General features: G+C 53.1%; 7 protein-coding genes across 7 annotated transcripts; 3 read left to right on the plus strand and 4 right to left on the minus strand.

Moving 5' to 3' along the window:
• Positions 1-552: 552 nt before the first annotated feature.
• MAA_11206 (uncharacterized protein) lies at positions 553-1236 on the plus strand (the record flags this gene model as incomplete). Its single annotated transcript, XM_011413186.1, has 1 exon — positions 553-1236. One exon carries the CDS (start codon positions 553-555, stop codon positions 1234-1236), a length of 684 nt encoding a protein of 227 aa, XP_011411488.1.
• A 600-nt stretch (positions 1237-1836) lies between these two features.
• MAA_04373 (SAM and PH domain-containing protein) lies at positions 1837-4454 on the plus strand (the record flags this gene model as incomplete). The annotated part of the gene is made up of 2 exons (XM_007822371.2): positions 1837-2124; positions 2196-4454. The coding sequence occupies 2 exons, from the start codon at positions 1837-1839 to the stop codon at positions 4452-4454; spliced, it is 2547 nt and encodes an 848-aa protein (XP_007820562.2).
• A 1001-nt stretch (positions 4455-5455) lies between these two features.
• MAA_04372 (Fe superoxide dismutase) lies at positions 5456-6386 on the minus strand (the record flags this gene model as incomplete). The annotated part of the gene is made up of 2 exons (XM_007822370.1): positions 5456-6087; positions 6173-6386. 2 exons carry the CDS (start codon positions 6384-6386, stop codon positions 5456-5458), a joined length of 846 nt encoding a protein of 281 aa, XP_007820561.1.
• A 1280-nt stretch (positions 6387-7666) lies between these two features.
• On the plus strand, positions 7667-8889 carry MAA_04371 (uncharacterized protein; the record flags this gene model as incomplete). Its single annotated transcript, XM_007822369.1, has 2 exons — positions 7667-8164; positions 8248-8889. The coding sequence occupies 2 exons, from the start codon at positions 7667-7669 to the stop codon at positions 8887-8889; spliced, it is 1140 nt and encodes a 379-aa protein (XP_007820560.1).
• Positions 8890-9561: 672 nt separating this feature from the next.
• Positions 9562-11493, minus strand: MAA_04370 (fibroin-3 related protein; the record flags this gene model as incomplete). The annotated part of the gene is made up of 2 exons (XM_007822368.1): positions 9562-11221; positions 11300-11493. The coding sequence occupies 2 exons, from the start codon at positions 11491-11493 to the stop codon at positions 9562-9564; spliced, it is 1854 nt and encodes a 617-aa protein (XP_007820559.1).
• A 3413-nt stretch (positions 11494-14906) lies between these two features.
• Positions 14907-15835, minus strand: MAA_04369 (Tetrahydrofolate dehydrogenase/cyclohydrolase, catalytic domain protein; the record flags this gene model as incomplete). Its single annotated transcript, XM_007822367.1, has 2 exons — positions 14907-15608; positions 15668-15835. 2 exons carry the CDS (start codon positions 15833-15835, stop codon positions 14907-14909), a joined length of 870 nt encoding a protein of 289 aa, XP_007820558.1.
• A 1845-nt stretch (positions 15836-17680) lies between these two features.
• MAA_04368 (Chitin synthesis regulation, Congo red resistance, RCR protein) lies at positions 17681-18280 on the minus strand (the record flags this gene model as incomplete). Its single annotated transcript, XM_007822366.1, has 2 exons — positions 17681-18023; positions 18096-18280. The coding sequence occupies 2 exons, from the start codon at positions 18278-18280 to the stop codon at positions 17681-17683; spliced, it is 528 nt and encodes a 175-aa protein (XP_007820557.1).
• Positions 18281-19263: the final 983 nt, after the last annotated feature.

Here is a 19263-nt window from a genome sequence, read left to right on the forward strand (position 1 = left end):
GAAAAATAAGATTGCAGAAGGGAAAAAACACGGTAGTTGCCACCCAGCGTCTCAGAGCTTTATGTATACGGAATATAGGGCTGATTCACCACGGTGTATCTCCTGTCATGGGAACACGGGGATGCTATGTTTACTAACAACTCGTGAGCCTGCTGCAGCCGGGGAATCGGGAAACGAGACGACGAACGCGACCAGCGGGCCAGAATTTTGCAAGTCGTCAGTGGTCGTATGGCGCAGAAAACAAAACCACCATAGTCGAGACTGGTGGGACAAAAACTATCAGGCGATGAAGGTCTAACAAAGAGCAGCGGACTGCAGGACATGTGCTTGCGAACCCCTGCAACCCTGCACTTGCATTGATGCCGGCAAGGATAGCAAGACCGGTGGTACAGTGTTGAGTGGCAATCAGAGACAACATGTGCGCGAGAGAGTCGACATGAAGGTGAAGGCCGGGCCATGAAGGTACAACAGACCAGTGGGACCCACGTGCAGAAACGAACTTGAACGAGATAAGATGGAAGGCGACACCCAAGGCAGCTGGTCGCTGTGGGAATGGCGCGACCAGACAGCATTGAAAGACAGTGCTGGTGGAAGGAGCACCAGTTGACCTCTGCAGCCCTCCAGAGTCCAGACACCCCACGCCGAAGCCAGCACAGTGCTCCCATTTGCCCTCTTACAGCGAGTGCCAAGGGCATCCTGCGCAGGCCAGACATGATGGCGCTTAGACATGAGAGACACCAGACCGGCTATATTTGGCATAGGCTCGGCAGCCGGACATTATGCGATTCGCCATTCGCGCACGCCAACAGTTGGAGCCTGGCATCCCAACCAGACCAACTCGTCCTAGCTCATGGCAGGGCTGTTTCGACCATCAACGACGGACCATCAACAACCCTCGACGACAACTCGACAAGTTACAACGCTCTCAACAACCATGTCTGTCTCTCCTCGTGCCCCCTGTCACTTCTGGACGAGGGCCACCACCCCTCCGCCACCAGCCTATCACAAAGTCCCTCCGACACAATGCATCAACGCCTCTGGCAGCGTGCATGTAAACCGTCCAATTGTTCTCGTCGTCTTCGCGCCCAGGTCGCCGTGTCTGATAGTATGGCCAAGCGACAGATCTTATCTAGCCAGGGTTTGAAGAGAGCTAGCCCTCGCCAGCGACCTTGCAAGACGCATTGTGCCGAGTCCATGGCCACTGTCTCTGCGGTCTGCGCTGTGATGGGCTTGTGACGGAAGCCGCGTTATGCATCGTCGGCCTCTTGTTGAGAAGTCCCTGGCCGTCTTGACTTGCAGACCAAGGACCACGGTGGCTGTCCTATCCTCCCCCCGCCCGCAACCGTTTCGACAGGCGTCGTGGTGGTGGCCCGGCAAGGTGCTGTTGCTGCTCGTCACATTTGATGGCTCACAAGTTCACAACCCAAGGCCTAGCTTAACACCGTTGGGCGTTGCAACCACCCCCTACTACATAATAACGATCACTAACCACCCGCCACCGAGGTCCTCTTTCTCTCGAGTTTCGCCATTTTTGTCTTGTCCAGCTGTCGCTGCGAGCTTGCCGTTGTTTTCCTTTTGTGATGATTTACATTCCCATGTCTCACGGCACTCTGGACATCTTGTGAGACCCTTGTGGGCATCAAGGTAGAAAACGCTCACAGCCGGCAACGGCCCAGCCTCTCCATCCATTCCGTATAACGTCCAGGCTGGTCCAATCTCCGTGAACACCGCTATAGACTTCTATCAGCGCAATTTCTACAACACAGAAGGAATTAGAACAAGGCCAACATCGTTCGTCTGTTTCCACGCACGCGGCTTCAGACCGGCGTATCCAAAATGGTTTGTTTCTTGTCTTCCTCACTTGACCCGAAATCTTCTGCTTACACAACCGCCATTAACACAATTTTTCCACAGGAGTACGAATACGCCTACTATCGTCCTGGCGACAGCCAGGCGTACCAAGAAATGCGCCAAAAATTTACCAGGGATGCATTCTTCCGCTTAGGAAATGAGTTGCAGATGCAACGGCCTGCATCTGTAGCTACCGAGTTCGTTGACACAGACTGGGACGAGGAAATCATGAGTGAAGCCGAAGACAACTCCCCGCGCGTCAGTCTGCAATCGGTAAGCGCATACATCAGTTTGCACATTCTTCCTGACAGAAACCTCCTTTCTGATGCGCCTCTTCATGATAGTCTGGCCAGCCGAGTTTTACAACTGTGTCATCATATGATGAAGCACCGACTCCACGGTCGAGCAGGGGACGGGAGGCATACCCTGAGCACATATTCAAGCCAGTGGAAGGACCAAGCGGCCCTCATCTATTTCGAAGCTCAACAGACTCGCCCCTGGTAGACGATGACTTCATTTTAACGCTCTCGCCTATCACTCCGAAGGCTCAGAGAGGCATCGGCGATCTTCTGGATAGACCTCCGATGCCGCGAAGGAGCAGTCCTTTCCAATACACATCTGTAGAGCTTGATTCTCTTCCCCTTGCGTCGTGGACACCGGAGATGGTCGCACAGTCGATGCTCAATGCTGGCATTGAGCTGTCCGTGGCCGATCGGTTCATTGAGAATGACATCAATGGCGCCATCTTGATAACGTTGAAATTCGAGGACTTGCGAGAACTTGATATTCAATCTTTCGGGATTCGCACCAAAGTATGGCATCAGATCCAGACACTTAGAGATAGTAGACCCTCTTCTCCCCGACCAGCCACACCAATCGAGGACGTGCCCAGCAGAGAAGCTTGCAGAGAGACTAGAAACAAGGCCCAGACTGGAGTGAACAGAAGCCAGAGCAACAAACGTCGGGCCCGTCGCAAGCTCTCCGCCGAGGAGGACATCGTCCATCCAATGGAATCAGTCTCTATCATCGGTATCGAACAAGTCATCCCAAAACCTCATAATTGTTCAAAAGGAGAAAAATGTCATAAATGGAGGAAAAACCAAAAACTTCTCAACGACTTGAAGAAAGCCAACCCAACTGTTGATGTCTACGCTGGAAGGAGTGTGATGATCTTCGGAGATGCAGGCAATCCTGAAACGGCCAGGGCCATTGACCCTCAAGAAACTTTTCGGCCCGTATCAGACGCAGTTCCTTCTGTTGTTGCTTCCTCTGATGTCATGGGTCCTGGTGGCTTGCCTCCTTTGCAATATCTTCAGGAAGCCACATTGCGAGGCATTCAGGCTCGAGACCCCCAGGATAATGTCCGCCAGTTCTTGAAGTTTCAACAAAAGAATAGCTCGGACCAGGTGCCACCGACACCACCGTTTGAGATTCTTCCGTCGGCCAAGATGCCTCACCAAGGCTTGCGTCAACTACCGAAGCTCTCCATCCCTGGAAAACCACTTCAAGCTACTCCTTTGAGGACATCTACAGTCCCTCAGCCCACCGAGCCTCAGCGACAAGAGCAAGCTGCAGGCCAGCCGGTGCAGCAAGTGCAACGACAAGCGACACAGCCACCAGAATTCGTCCCGTATCGCATGAATAAAGCTGATCCCTTGTCCCCGGATTTGGAAACTCCCCGAAACCCTTACAGGTTTGGGACCCCATTCTCCGAGTTGGATGTCCCCATCACGGCAGTACCCGCTGGACCAGTAGCTCGCGACACATCACAGTCCGTACCTCCGGATATGAACTATCGAGTGCCTCCCGCTGCTCGATCCCAATCAAGGGCATCCAACCGGCGTCCCTCCTTCCCAATTCTACCCTCCGTGGATGAGAATGGCGTGGTACTCCAGAGATCTAAAACACCATCCCCAAAGAGCACCTCGCCTATCTACCGCGTGCAGCAGCAGCTACAGAAACAGCCACTTCGAGCTCCTCCTCGCTTCAATTACCCCTGGTCTCCAGCTGAGCGTGGCAGCTTTGAGAACGCCATCCCTCCTGCGTCGACCTTCCACCCTGGCGGTGGCCATGACGCGTTAGCAATTGCTAGTGGCATTACACATCAGGGGCCGATGAAGAAGCGGAAGACACGACTGCTCCGCAATGAGTGGCATGATGGATACTTTACCCTGAAGGGAAGCAGACTCAACATGCACAAGGATGCTCAAGAGTTGGACCGAACTCTTGAATACATCGACATTGACGACTATGCGATTGCCTGCTCTAGTCTTGCATCTACGTCCAAGCTCAATGCCGCCTTCAAAGCAGTTCGTATTTCTCACAACCGTGAGAAGAGTGACCCAGTAGGGGCTTTCAGCTTTCAGCTTATTCCCCAAGATAAGAGTGCTGGAACTCGTCTGCGCAAGCGAGACAGTTCCATGAGCGGCGTAAACGGCAATTCCACCCCGTCCGAGGGCGTAAATGGAACAGGAAAAACGCACCATTTCGCTGTCAAGAGCCGTGATGATCGCATCGATTGGATGCGTGAGCTGATGCTAGCAAAAGCTATGAAGCAAAAAGGTGAGGGTTTCGAGATTAGCGTCAACGGAAACATGATCTAGGTTCACCAAGTTCATTTTATCTGCTGATCTCAATTGATCATTCCTGCACCAGTTTAATCTTTGATCAAATCATGCGGCGCAAAGGCTGCATAGTTATGAATGACGTTACGAATCAAATACCCCCAACCACTCCTTTACACTACCGCACACACTTTCCACTTTTTGTAACTTCCATTGTCGAAGTTGACTATTTTTGAAAGCATGAGAACGGCCTGAACTGTTCTCTAGAGATCTTTTGTTATCAGGTTTGTCGATGTATGCGTCACGCCGTTTCACATCTTTATATTTCTTTTTGCGTACACATAACTCTCCTTTTTTCACGAATTGGATGAGCAGGATACCATTTGGATTTTAGTTCACGTCAGTCCTTTTGACTGTGGTTTTTAGCGGAAATAGTTGGTATTTTTGACGAAAAAGCTTTTATATAAAACTTGCGTCCAAGCGTATTTCCCAGTGTGTCAGTAACTGTGAAATCTTGGCACCATACAATCGTAGCGGTGGTCAAGGAAGGGGCATATGGGTTGTTGCTATCGGATATTGTTGTTCACGCATTGAGTTGCATGAGTTTTAAACTAGAATCAATGCTTGTCCTGCCATGCACTACTTCCGACCTGTGACTTGGTCCTCTTGACCAAGGCCGGTGTATTCTGGAATAAAAAGCGTTCAGAAAAAGCCAAGGACGGGCGTGAACAAAGCTGCCTTGCACACAGCTTCAGGGTAGTTACGTCCAAATCAAAAATTTACAGGTATTCATTTCTGTCCAATATTTCTCCCAATCGCCGTGCATTGAGTTCCGCCAGGTTATATGCAGACAAGTACACTTAATCTTACAGTATTTTGCCCCCCTATGCAGCTGCCAGTATGGCGTACGACCCCTTTCTTTGGTGTTTATGCTCCAAGCCTCATTCTTTTTTCTCTTTTCCTTGTTCTTTCTCTTCTTTTGTCCTCCCTCTCTTCATCTCCACTGAAGCTTCATCTCTGTACTTTTTCTCACTTGTTCACTACGCGGCGCCCTTGAATGCCGGCCGAGTAGACCGGGCCTTGTGGGCAACCTTTTCCCAGTCAATCAGGTTCCACCAGGCCTCGGCATAGGCGGTCTTGCCGCCGTTGCCGCCGGCGCCGACGCCCCAGTCCAGCAGCCACGCGTGCTCCCAGGTGTTTAGGCACAGCAGGGGCTCGAGCTCGATGCCGCCGGGGGGCAGGTCGCCGGACCGCTTCCTGCTGCCGTAGACCTGGTTCTTGAAGTAGGAGCGGGCGGAGCCGTCGCCGCCCACGGTGTTCATGTCGGTGGGCTGGGCGCGCCAGTGGGCGCCGGGGTAGGGCGAGCCGGCGAGGTAGGTCGGCAGCAGGCGGTAGTCGTTGATGCCGGCCTTGACGAGCCAGACGAAGCCGGGGCCGAACATGGCCGAGGCGGTGATGACGAACTCGCGGCGCAGCGTCTCGATGGAGGAGAAGCACGCCTCGAGCTCGGCGCGGAGCGAGTCGGGCATGGGCGTGCCCGTGGGCGATATGCCCTGGAAGAAGAAGTGGTTGTTGTGCGCCATGGAGGCGTAGTTGAAGATGGGGGCTTGGCTGGGCTCGCGGGCCGTGAGGAGGCTGATGGTCTTGGTGTCCTTGTCTTCGAGTTCGGTGCCTGGCAAGAGGGCGACGTTAGTGAGCGTGGATGTGGCGGTCAAGTTTGGGCCGGTCATTTGGCGGGAGCGGGAGCAAGCACATACCGGCCGTCAAGGCATTGAGCTTCTCTACCATCAGAGTCATGTAGTCTGACCATGCGATCGCGAAGCCCCCGGGGCTCATGAGGTTAGGGACGCCCTGGGAGTAGTCGTGAGGCAGCGTTGGGACTTGATGCAGGCTTCTTCTGGCATTGACGGTGGTGCGGAGGCCGAGGCCTAGGCTTTTCCCTGCGCGCGGTAACAGCCGTGATCGAAACATTGTGTGTGGTGGCAGCTCAACGGCCAATGGCGAGAGGTGAGGGTGCGCGCGCGCAAAGGGGATCCGTGGTATGGGGCGTTTTGAGGCAGTTGACCTGGTCCCCTTGACTATCGCGAGTTTTTGGACATTGGAGCTCTGCACTTTTTTAAGCGGACTTGGAAAGGTCGTATCCGACGGGCAGCCTTGCACGTGAGGCTCAGCTAGGTGTGGCTTGGGCCAGCGGGAGTGGCGGTGCTAGCTCGCTTGAGGGAGGGATAGGGGAGGAATGCAGACATGTTATGGAAGAAAAAAGATCTTTAATGTAGATTACAAACTATGTAAACTCATATCACTGCCTCTTTAGTTTATGCTGATATGGGTAAAATGCGGCGTACAATGCCTACAGGTCCAACACAGGGCTGATGAACGCGGCCTCATGTGCGACATGATGTTCTCGGATTTATCAGAGGGCAGGCCCTTGGGCTAGATTTCTAGCTTCATTTGTTCATGGATTAGATTCGACTGCCTGATGGATAACAGTGTAGTTGGTGAACTCTGAAGCAGTTTGGAAGGCAGACGGTAACAGGACTGGTTGATGACCGATAACTCGGATAGCACTGGGCGACTGGGCAGGTCAGTGACGCTCGGACCCGCGCATTTTGCCCCTAGCCATTAACGCTGATGGGCTGAGCAGGTGCCCGAGTAATGCAGACAGCCTCCAACTTAAATTTACCCCGTGGCCCGAGCCCGGTGGCTTGTGTTTGTACGCTACTCTGTCCAGTACGGACTACACATACTGAGCACATGTACTCAACTACCAAAGTCTGTCTTGTGTGCATTAGTCACCTGGTGACGTCCAAGACTCACCACCCTCGGGACCACGAGTCTTCTCGTCGTACTGCACCACCTGGTCTGGCTACCAACCGTTCTCCGTCCGCTACCACTTCATTTTGTATTTGCCCTTACCATTCTTCGCGGCGGTTGTGCTTCTGCTGCTTCTCAACAGGTGCCCCGCCCTTCTTTGCCTCCCAGCACCCTGCGTGCTGAGACGCTGTTTCATCTTTGGCCCCCGTGGCATCTTGACAACGTTCGATCCAGCCATCATTCTCTACGCTTCATCGACGCGACAACACCTGAATACGACTCTCTGCAACCCTCATATCGCCTACATTCAGCCAGCAGGGACACCTGGCTCTTCGTCTGTTCGCGGTACCACCGCTGGCTGCCCGCCACCATCGATTTCCATTTCTCGCTTCCCATTTCCCGACTTTCTTTCGATATTTTACTCCTGAGCCGCTCCGATGGACTTTCGCGCTGCACAATATGCTAGAAATCCTGCCAGCATAGGCATCGACCCGCCTACTCATACCGCTGATATTGAACCTGTCATGACCATCTTCTCGGCCGTTTCTTCAACTGTTGCCGCCATGACAGCTTCAAGTACTACGGCCACACCCACGTCTGCACCCGACTCACCCCACGATAGCCCAGAAGGTGAATGCCAGCTCCTCGGCTCCTTTGCCCTGATAGTTCAAGCGGCATTGGGAGCCTTGGCTTTGCTGTCGCTGGTGTATAAGCGGTACAGAGAGCGTCCGCAACGACCACTTAAGATTTGGTTCTTCGACGTGTCCAAGCAAGTGTTTGGCTCTGTCCTGGTGCATATTGCCAACATCTTCATGTCTATGCTTACAAGCGGCCGGTTTTCGATAAAGCTAGAACCGGGCGCAGTGCAGGGACGCAGCGACGACCCCTACGTACCCAACCCTTGCTCATTCTATCTCCTCAACCTGGGTATTGACGTGAGTAAACCGCGACCACCCTTTATGCAAACAAGTTGGGCGAGGAAAAATGCAAATCACAAACGCTAACGTATGAAATCCAGACAACACTCGGTATCCCTATTCTTATTGTTCTCCTGAAAATCATCACCGGCCTCGTGGCCTTGACACCGCTCGGCAAGCCTTTCGAGTCCATCCAATCGGGAAACTACGGCAACCCCCCCAGCTCGTGGTGGTGGCTCAAGCAGTCCGTCATCTACTTCTGCGGCCTCTTCGGCATGAAGATCTGCGTCCTCATCATCTTCATTCTCATGCCCTGGATCTCCAAAGTCGGCGACTGGGCCCTCTCCTGGACCGAGGGTAACGAAAGACTCCAAATAGCATTCGTCATGATGATCTTCCCGCTCATCATGAATGCTCTGCAATACTACATCATCGACTCGTTCATCAAGATGAAGGAACCAGAGCACGAACGCCTCCCTTCCGACGAGCCAGACCACGACATTCCAAGATATCGGGGCACTCGGTTACGCAATCAAGCCGAAGGTAGCGATGCAGACGACAACGACAGCGACTTTGATAGCCGCAGCCGCCCGCTCCGTTCCAAGAACGGCCTTGAGAGCAATGTACAGGAGGAATATGACCCCGATGTGGATGGGGACGCGCCCACCGTTATCGGAAGTAGTTCCAGCCGGGGAAGGTTGGATCGGGCCAAGGTCTCCACGGAGTTGTATCCCAAGGAATAAATTGTGTGCTTCTGTTGATTTCTTTCCCTTTTGTTGTAGATTGGGGTATCTGGACATTGCGATGTACTTTGTTGATTTCAGCGAGCAATTATACAAATACACTATATATAGCGCGTTCCTGGAATGCTGGCGTTGGGTTTGGGGATCCTGTATTGTAGTCCATTCCGGAAGTTGTGTCAATCTACGATATTTTCAGCTTTCCTGGCTATTATTTTCTTCTGTGTGCCCACCAGTTTGTATAAACTCGTTTCATGCCATTCCGGCCTCACAAGGGTCTACAATCACCTTCCATCATTATTCAGCCAGGACACCATATTGATGCTGTATTCAACTGAAAGGAAATCAAAATACTACATCGTAACAAGGCCCTCTGTCCTTGGATATACAAAACAGCTTGAATGGTCTCCAAAAGATCTCGCTGACTAATCCCAGGTGTCGCATCTATGACATCTATGATACATGATGAAAGGAAGAAAGGCGTTGTGCCTGAAATTCGGAAAGTTTGAAAAAAAAAGGAAGGGAAAAAAAAGCCCAACTTTTGGAGACTAAAAGTGGCTTTGGACCGAAATGTTACCCGTTTAAAAAAACGCCTTGGAAACCAAGTCCATTGAAGAGAAAAACGCCGCCCCAAATTGAATATTCACTTCATTTGCATAAGATCATACAGTTGGATTATTGGGGCTGGTACGTCCTTTGCCCTGGATATGCCGCTGTCGTGGGTGACTGAGCCGGGGGGGAGTGATGTCGATCCTCTTGTGGTCGTGAGTATCCTGATTCAAAGTCGAATCCGCTATTGTTTCTGAATGGGGAGCGAGGCGGCGACTGGTTAAAGGTGTTGCTGGGTGGTTGGACAGTGTTTGTAAGAGGGCGTGGTCCGGGGGTCCGCTGACGATCGGGGGCGGGTGAGTATTGGCGTTCGGGACCTGGTGAGAAATGGCGGGGAGAGGTCGGAAAGTAGCTTCCATTTACGTCGTCGAGAGACGACGGAGGCCCACGGCCGTATCCCTGGTCGTTGCGGGGGGTTGGCGATCCCCGTGGGGGATGGGCGTAAGGATTCTCACCTAGCGACCCTGGCGTTTGGCTAGGCCCAGGGGAATTTCTCATACGAGGGTCCATGCCGTAGGGTGGTCTTCCACCTACCAGTGAAGAGGCATTGTTGTCTGCTGTGCCAGGCTGTCTCATGCCATAACCCTCAGGCGGCGTGCTCCCGGCCAACTCTCGAGGTGCCGCCTGATCAGGGATTTGTGATCGGTTCTGCTGAGTGAGAGCTGAGCCATGGATTTGGTCATGGTCGACCGGTATGGCCGGCATTTCTGCAAACTGCTCGTGGATTTGATCCAGCCCATAGGGAGAACTACTCTGGGCAAGGGCTGGAGACTGACGACCCCCAGATCCCATAGTCGCACCAACCGCCTGCGGCGCGTCATATGGTTGATCGTACGGTCCGGTAGACTGGTTGCGGTTGCGCATCGCCATTGCCCCGGAAACGCCGGCGGCGCCGGCGACAGCAGCAGGAGCAGCACCATAGGGGGCATTATTGTATGGCTGGTGTCCAGGAGCTTCGTAGAGTTGAGACTGCTGACCAGCTTGTGAGTGACCATTGGCGCCGGACATAGGAGCATGGCTATCGTATGGGTCATCTAGGCCAAAACCCGCGGACTGACGATTCGTACTGAAATAATCATTATTATACCCGTGATTTGGAACTCCATAACGCGCTTGGTTAGGTTGTCCGTAGCCAGGAGATTGTGGACTTATCAACAGGTCTTGTTGACTGTGATTAGACATGTGACCGCTGGAGCTGCCCGGGAGATGACCGTATTGGCGATCGTAGTTCATGCTCACGGGACTGACGGGAGTAGGAGACGGTAGATTCCTGCGGTTATGGTTCAAAGATGGGGCTGGCGCCTTTCTGAGATTGGACATTTCCACCTCTTCTTCCTCCTCCACCAAGACCTTTTTGGACCCTGAGCGTTCCCAGCTGGGCATGGCAGGCAGGGCGTCCCCGTCACCCTTTTTGGAGACGTCAAATTCGGCATACTGTTGTGGTTCGAATTTTGATTGTGCTGGTGGGTGAAAGTGTACCTGCATTGGAGCTTGGTTTCGGTAGCCTTGGCTCTGATCATGATTAGGAGGGCTGTACGGGTTGTCGAGATACTTGTTCTTGCGATCGCCAGGCGGATCGCAGCAGCCGCAACAGTTGCCGCAACATTTCAAGCACTGGAAGCAACTGCAGCAACATGACATGCCGCAACAGCAGCATCGAACAATGCACCAGACAATAGACAGGATGATGAGGCTACCAACAATGATGACGCCAATAACAGGCCACCTAACGACTTGTTAGCAACAGGAGGGGAAGAGCCAACGCGCTGAACGTGGCAAAGTATATGGCATCTGTGAGTCTTACTTGCAGAACGCAGCCTTCATACAGTTATCCCAACTTGAAAAGGCAGTCTTGGCATCGGTAATTTGGTTTTGGGCATCCGTCACGATATCTCTCTTGGTCAAACTTTGGGCGACTGATCGAGCGACGGCATCTCTAATCAATTGCCAGGCTGCAGGTCGCAAGGACCTCGCCATTGCAACGTCCACCGATGGCATGTTGAGCTGCTCGTGTGGCCGTCGTCCAATACGGCTAACCGCGATGTAAATAAGAGGACAGAGAGTCCCTAAAAAGTAGACTCGTAGGTTTAGGCGACGTGGCAGTCGGGTAGGACTACCTTTAAATCCAAAGTTATTGCGCCATGCGATGAAAGAGCAGGTCCACAATATGGCATGAAGGCTCGAGTCAAAGCAGAGATATGTGGAAGGTGGCAATAGAGCAAAGTAATCTTGTCGGACGAGAGACGAAAAGGGTCGTCAGAATAAGCTTGAACAGATTTCCGGCAGTGACAGCAGAGCCAACAATGTGCTTGATTCCAAAAATAAATCGGGCGCGATACTTTATTATTCGACGGTCGCAAACGAATGAACTGGGGGGCTTAGACGGCGCCAAAATGTAGCCACTCAGCCAGACTGCAGCCACGAAAAGTGACAAAGAGGCCCCCAGGTGATGCGGACCGTGAATGTCGCGACGAGGCAGGGAATGAGTTGTTCAGAGTCGAGATTTTCCTAGCACCGGACGGGTGTCGACTCGAGAGCAGCGATGTGAAAATCCGGATCGGAACGAAATCGGAAAGCTTAAACCTGGAGAGAACGAGGAGGTTTAGGTTCAAGGGTGAAACCAGGTCGGGTGGGCTATGCCGAGTTTTTGGCCACCTTGCCGCCAACGAGCGTCGCTACATGTACAATCAAACGGGCCGCTTCAAACAGTTAGGATCGCAGGCGCAGCCGTTGGTCCTCGGGATACCAAAGGGGGGTGCTCAGGGCAAAGACGAGGTTGAAGACGGGGTATAAAGGAGCGCACTCGTCGTGGAAGAAGGGCACGTTTTTCGAGCAAGACAAAAAGGAGTGACGAGCAGCGGTGCGAAAAGGAGACTGGAACAAAAAGAAAAGACCCCGGAGCTGCGTGGAAAGGGTCCGGTCGCTGTGCACGAGCATATGCCGTCTACGGCAGATGAGGATCTTCGACAGGAGCAAAGGATGAGAAAAGAGCGGGAGGCACGGCTAGGAAGAGAAGATGGACAAATTGACCATGGTGATTGAATTTCCTCTGGCGGTGCGGGACTTGGGATCAATTGATGTGCGGCGGCGGAGGGACCAGTTGACAAGTTTGACCAGGTTGGCCAGCGAAATGACAGGGGATGCGGCGCGGTGGAAGTCACTGCGATACGGCAGGTACGCCCCGCGGGTACCTGCCTTCGATGCTTCTTGGCACCGGAGTCGCGGTAGGACGACGTCTGGATGGCCACGACGGGACGAGCGCTTCTCTCTTGGGCAATGTCCCCCCGCAGCTGATCAGGGATGCCCAGTGTGCCCCTGGAAAACTGGGGCCAGTCCGACAACCTGTTCGATGCCCCCTGCGAGCTTCTCTTGGTAATGATGCTCGCGAAGTGCCTCCTACGATCCCTCAGCCCTCATTCCTCTTGCCGCGTGACCCATCGCACACGGCATCTCTGCCCTGGCTGCTAATTCTCGGTACCATCATTCGTACGTGATGCCAAATGAATAAAGCGTCTGGTCCGCCTGCTTTTCCTGACCACACCTGCAAAAAAACTGTTTGTCCTGTGCGTGGACCGTGGCGCAACAAGGGGTCAAGTCGGGGACATGGTACATGCATGTGTACCGAGCACAAGCATGCCTCTTCCTTCAACTTGAGTCACTTGTTTTTGTCCCCTTTCTGGGGGCACAAGAAAAACCCTTGCTCTTTTGTCGCTTGTTGTCACTTGACCATGCTTGCGTTTTGGCGAGACGTGACGACGCTTCCAAGGGGGGAAGAGAATCAATGCTTCAAGTCGCGAAGTTCCCATTTGCATTTTATCCGCAACGACCAGCTGGACGGGCCGGGACGGATAATGGGAACCGGGTGGCTTAGCTGTCGACGTCAGGCTTTGGAAGGCCATTACTTTTCTGCGCCATCTTCATCTCCGGGGCCTCCACTGGTGTGGTGTCGTCAGAATGGAGCGAATCAACACCATGTGGCATGGGCTGTCAGAAAGGATAACCGCGTGTCTGGGTACCCGGGTAGTCGTGTATGCGTTTCTCCCCGTGTTGTGTGTCAAAGCGTCGTTATGTTTGAGGTTGATTGAATCCATGCTCCCCCAAAGTTGACAGACAGGCAGGATAGTAGAAAGTTGGTCGATTCTATTTGGCACTGGCCCCCATCGGTCTGTCGTCAGTCTGAAACTCTCCTTTGACATCTGCAGGTCCTCCGTCCTTGGTACACAGATCCACATACTATGTCCTTTATTTGTTGACGTCGAGCCACACCGTTGGATACAAGAGTAGCAGGGACAAGGATAAACTAGAGTTCAGCCCCGAGCTGCCCCAGTAACTTGGCCATAGTACAGCTCAGCTCGAGAAACCACAAGAGAGAGCGGCAGCGATCTTTATTTAGACTCGGGCAGAAAATGCAAACGCCCGGTCGCCTCTGGACAAGATATCTTCATGGACATTTTGCCTCACAACGACAAAATGAGATACTACTAGTAATTGCTCGCGGGTGAACTTGCCCAATATCCCTTAAGCGGTTTAAACGCGGACCCACACAACAATTGTCGCAGACAAGAGTGGCCCAATCAACCGTGTACTAGTGAGTCGAAAAGCAGTTTAGAAATAAAGCAAACTACATAGATTGGGGAAATTCAGCCCGGTGTTTTCGAAACCTTTTCAAAGACGAGGAAAATGCGCACTGCTGGCAATACTGGAAAGTAGGAGTAGTTGCGATTATCGATAATAGGCCCAATTGACGAAGTTTCAACCTAAATAAGTGGTAGACGGTCGATGCCCCGCAAATTAGCTAACCGGAAAGAAAGGCAACCGCAATACTGCAACGCGCCACAATCAACTGAAAACACGCATCAAAACACTTGCTTCGGATGTACAAAAGTCATCAACGCAATTGTCCTTCACCTCAGCCGGCATACTCTGTCTCGGGGTCAATCGGGCCAAGGACTCCTTATGCCAACCTGTTCCAGCGTGCCTAAACTCGCTTGCGCCGTGCATCATGAAATCCGCCTTGAGCCACAAGCTGGCCAAAGGCAAAGTCATACGTTGTCCAAATCGCATGTCAGCAAACTAGAAAGGTACGCGCTCCGTGTCCTGAGCCTCAACAGCCCCAGGTTGGTGTGTGGGTCAGGCGCAGAGCGCGAGTTGTGTCGGGCAGTGGTTTGTTGTCGGTATCCTTGGTTAATTGGAGGCTATAAGGACTGGTGATATTCGCGACAGGTAAGTATACAAACATTTGTTGCTATCTGGCGTTGCCCGCGAATCATCACTGGCGATTTCTGGTATTCAATCATGGAAAATATTGCATGCATGGGGCGCAAACGGTATGGAAATAAGTATTGTTAGAAAATAGGAATATTTATATGCCGTTTTGACAGGTAAATGATGTATTCGGCCTTGGGAACAAGCTACTGACACATGCAGCAAAATCGCGACTCTCTCTGTGTCAAAAGCCGTTTTGCTCTAATAGTCCTCTCCATCATCAACCACGGCAGCACAGGCAGCACACCACCGGGTGTCGGAGCGACGGCAAGCTCATCCTTCTCAAACACCGTGTGGTCGAGGTCCCCAACGATGACGCCCTGTTCCGTGGAATAAAAGCCAAGGTCGATAATTACCCGCACATCGGGACGGATCATACGCGGCTTGATGAAGCCAGGCCCGCGATGAAGCTCCGTGATGAGTACGGCTGGTCGATCAACATGCTCCGAACCGGGTTTTGCGTCACCCGTGACTTTGGGAAGATTGGGAGAAACGCTGACCCGCGGGTAGTGGTGCCTCATGTGCGACGTGAAACCATCGGTGATGATGCCAAAGCCCACAACGTGTACGACGGACTCACACAACACACGGCTCCTCCCATGCTTGGAGAGGAGGCGACAAAGGGCGTCGGCAGCAATGTTGCTGGGCTGCCCCTCGCAGTACTCCTCGATGTGTTTGTCCGGGTCGATGGACGCCATGATCTTGGGCTCGTTGAGGTGCTCCGGCAATGGGCGCTGAATGAGTATACCGTGCACCTGCTCGTTTTCGTTGAGTTCTTGAATCTGTCTCTGGACATGGGCCGAGGAGGCTTCGGGAGAGATTTCGTACACCCAGTATCCGACGCCCGCCTGGAAACGTACTCACTTGGTCAGTGAAGCTATTTTGCGGCTGCGCAACACCAATGTACCTTTTCAGCAACGTGTGCTTTGATTCGGATATATTGCTCGGCAGCAGGGTCTGTGTTGAAGAATACGACTGCTAGGACCGGGTCGATGCGGCCTCGGCGGCGCTTCCGCAAGCACCATTGCTCAATATCCTTGACGACAAGGTGTCCTTCCAGAAGGATGGCTCCCATTCTTCCTCGTCAGCAGTGACGCGCGGGTTGCGTCAAATAAAAAATTTCGCTTAATGTCAACGCCTGAGCTTTGCCTTCGAAGGGGCAGCTAAAAAAAAAAAAAAACAAGGAACGACGGACGAGACAAGACAAGACACAAGACAGTGCTGTGCAGATTACGACGGCCTCATTTCCACGGTACATCGGCAAAGCGCATTGTCCTGGGGCTGGAGCCTTCTTTAATACTACTTCTTTCGCAGCATCGGGTCGAGAAGCAGCTTGCATACTTGATGCAACCGGCTTCGTGACACTTCTGGCCAGTGCGGGCCGCCCAACCTCTCCTTCCCCCGGGGGGGGGGGGGGGGGGGGCCGAATCGGAGACGATGCCACTCCGAAAGGGGGTGTTCAGATTCCTAGGTGGCCTGGACCTCATTTGCCGGTTTTCAAGGCTGGCAAATCATGCTTGGTCTCGGTCAGAAACTGAGCAACGCACCTGGCTGGCCAGCCACATCCAACGGCCTGATGCCCGACGAAGAATAGCCACAGGTAACCTTGACCGTAACGAGGATTGGTCTGATGCCTTGTGCAGAGTACGGAGTACTCAAACACGCAATTCTTTGAACATTGTTGCGGCATCAAATGCAACAGTACCTACTGTGCTCTTTGTGATGTGGCGCCGTTTGTGAGACACGGATCGTTATCTGCGCGGGGACATCATGGGCCAGACTGCGTGACGCGAACCAGGTGACGAGGGTTGGATGTGCTGCTACTCGAGAGCATGTGAAAAACATGAGCGTCATCTTTTCCTTCAACTTGTAAATGTACGGAATGATCGTTACAGGGACGTGGAACTAATAACATACAATGAACTGCCAGGTCGGCCAGCGCTGTTCCCAGTGTAGGCATATATGGGGAAATATTCCTCGAATCTAATTTAATTTCTTATTCCCTCGAGGCAGCTTTCTATCTTGCAGTACGTCCTAGTCACTTACAGGCGTCCCAGACACCAGAGCAGTAGACGTCCAGTATAATAGTTCGTTTTGCGGTATGCCGCTCCGCCTTGTGCATAAGCTCTAGTCTACCATGTAGCGCGATTGTATCTTCCTCCCGTCACACTCCTGAATACTAATCACAATGTACAGCTGCACTTGTAGCCCAGCTCACCATCTTCGTTGACAAGGCCAGTCAGCCGGCATAGCCTTGATATACAAGGCCTTGAACCCGGGATAGCAGTTGAGCAGGTGGGCAGCTTGACGTTTTCTGTTGGAAGCCGGCCTCTTTTTTGTTGTTGTTTCCTCATCATGCCGTGTTCGCGGCCGGCGCTACGTTGCTGTCCCCTGACCTCTTGAATATCATCAGGTCGAGCCGTGTATACATCAGGTTTCCAAGCGCAGGAGACACGAGCTCCGATAAGGTGCAGGTCTCTGACGACAAGGAAAGCAATGCCGACTCCGGTAGAAACAAACTGTCCAGTGTGCAAGAGCAGCGACCAAGCCGATCTTCGTCGACAAGTGGACGGCCTTGGATAAATGATACTGAGAATCGGCGTATAAGCTTGCGTGACAATGTACTAGGTCGTGACGGCGGCTGGTATAAAAAGATTGGTAAATAACGCTACATTTCTATAGGTGCCCGGCTGATCCAGTACAACACACACACACACCTAGTGTCAGAGATTCAGGTAAACCAAACATTCATTATTCTTCAGGTATCGTCAGTTCCAACTACATCCCATAATGGCCAACACGTGCTCTCGACGCCGCTCAGATCATTATCCCCCTGCCACCCTAAATCCAACAATCCTCACAAAGGGAAATTTGCATACAATCTTCAACCCTTAAAAAACCAGACAAGCCCCAATACCCCTTACTTGCCGGGAGGAGGTCCAGCAGGAGGGGCATAGCCGCCCTCGGGGTGGTACGTATTCGGCGGCTGCTGAACACCGTACTGCTGTTGCCCGTAGTAGCCATCATTAGGGTTGAACGTGGTGCCCGTATTCTGGGGAGCCTGCGCCTGGCCGCCGTACGGCGGAGGCGTGTTGTAGTACCCCTGGGGCTGGCCGTAGCCCTGGTTGTAGTCGGGCTGGTACCCCTGGTTGTAGTTGTTCATCTGGTGCTGCTGGTTGGGGTCGTACTTGCCGGCGGGGGCCATCCAGCCCGTTCCGTACATGGGCTGGGCGCCGCGACGACGTCGGCGACGGGCGGTGCAGCTATGTTTTCTGGTTAGTTGTTTGCGCTCTGTGAGAAGACGCGGGGTTGGGAAAAAAAAAATAAAAACTTACGCGCAAGTCATCATGATGAGCAGGAAGATGACGATGACGCCCGCGAGAACAACCCAGCGACCCCAGTCGTACCATCTGCTGTTGCATCTGTACGTGTAGCCGTAGCTGTCGCAGTAGTAGTATCTCTTGATGAGGCCCATGACGGAGGCTCCCGTTGAGGCGTCCGAGGTAGACGTAGGCGCCATGGTGATTTTTTTTGCTCTTCTTGTGCCGAGAATGATGGAAGGCGGGGGGAAGAGGAGACTGAAGAAGATATGCGAAGGCGACTTTTGATGCCAATGCCGATGATGGATGGGCTGGTCGTTTGTTGGCGCAGCGATGGATGACGTGTTGCCCCGGCCAGGTGCAACCAATTGGGCTCGGCGGGACACACGGAATGCGGAATGCGAAATGCGAAGATGCTTATGTGGGCTCGGTCGGTTCGCACGCGACAGAGGTGAATGAAGACACGATGACGATGGCCGATGGAGATGAAACGTTTGATTTCTGGCCCGAGATTGCGAAACGAATCGATGGCTGCAATGAGCAAGACCAGCGTCCGGGGCGAGGGAGCTTTTGTACGTCAAGGCGACCGGACGGTTGTTAGGGCGCTCAAATGTCGGGCTGAGCCACGGCGACAGACTAGCTGGACTAGCCGGCCGGGGGTGAGTCTTGGCACTGATGAATCCTTCGCCCGGAGCTTGTGAACCAGCGACCGCCTGCGTGTCCAGAGAGTGTCTGCGCCGGGGTCGCCAGTTTGCCTCACGCAATTAAAGTTAGCCCGCATGCGCCCGCTTCATCTCGGTGGCTATGCGTGGGGTGGGGCCACCCTGTCGACCCTTTTGGGCTGCCGCAGCCAGCAAATCACATCGAGCCGCGGCCGACCCCAGTGGGGACCCTCAGCCCGTCCGCGACAAACAATGCAGCTTTTCTCATTTCCTCGCGAGAACAGAGGCAGGACACTCGAGGCACCACGTCCAGATCCCACGCAAACAGAAACCACAAAATAATCACGGTGAAGGACGACGTTCGATATTTTTTTTTTGGTCGCCGTTCACGGGATACAAGTGACTGCTCACATTCTCTCCGTAGGCTGAGCAATCAATCCGCCAAGGCCGGCTTGCGAATTCTCTCATCCTCAGCATCATGGGTGGGACCCATGAGCAACGCCACACTTGGAATCAGTCAG

The sequence above is a fragment of the Metarhizium robertsii genome (genome assembly GCF_000187425.2).
Source record: "Metarhizium robertsii ARSEF 23 chromosome Unknown MAA_Scf_5, whole genome shotgun sequence".
NCBI lineage: Eukaryota > Fungi > Ascomycota > Sordariomycetes > Hypocreales > Clavicipitaceae > Metarhizium > Metarhizium robertsii.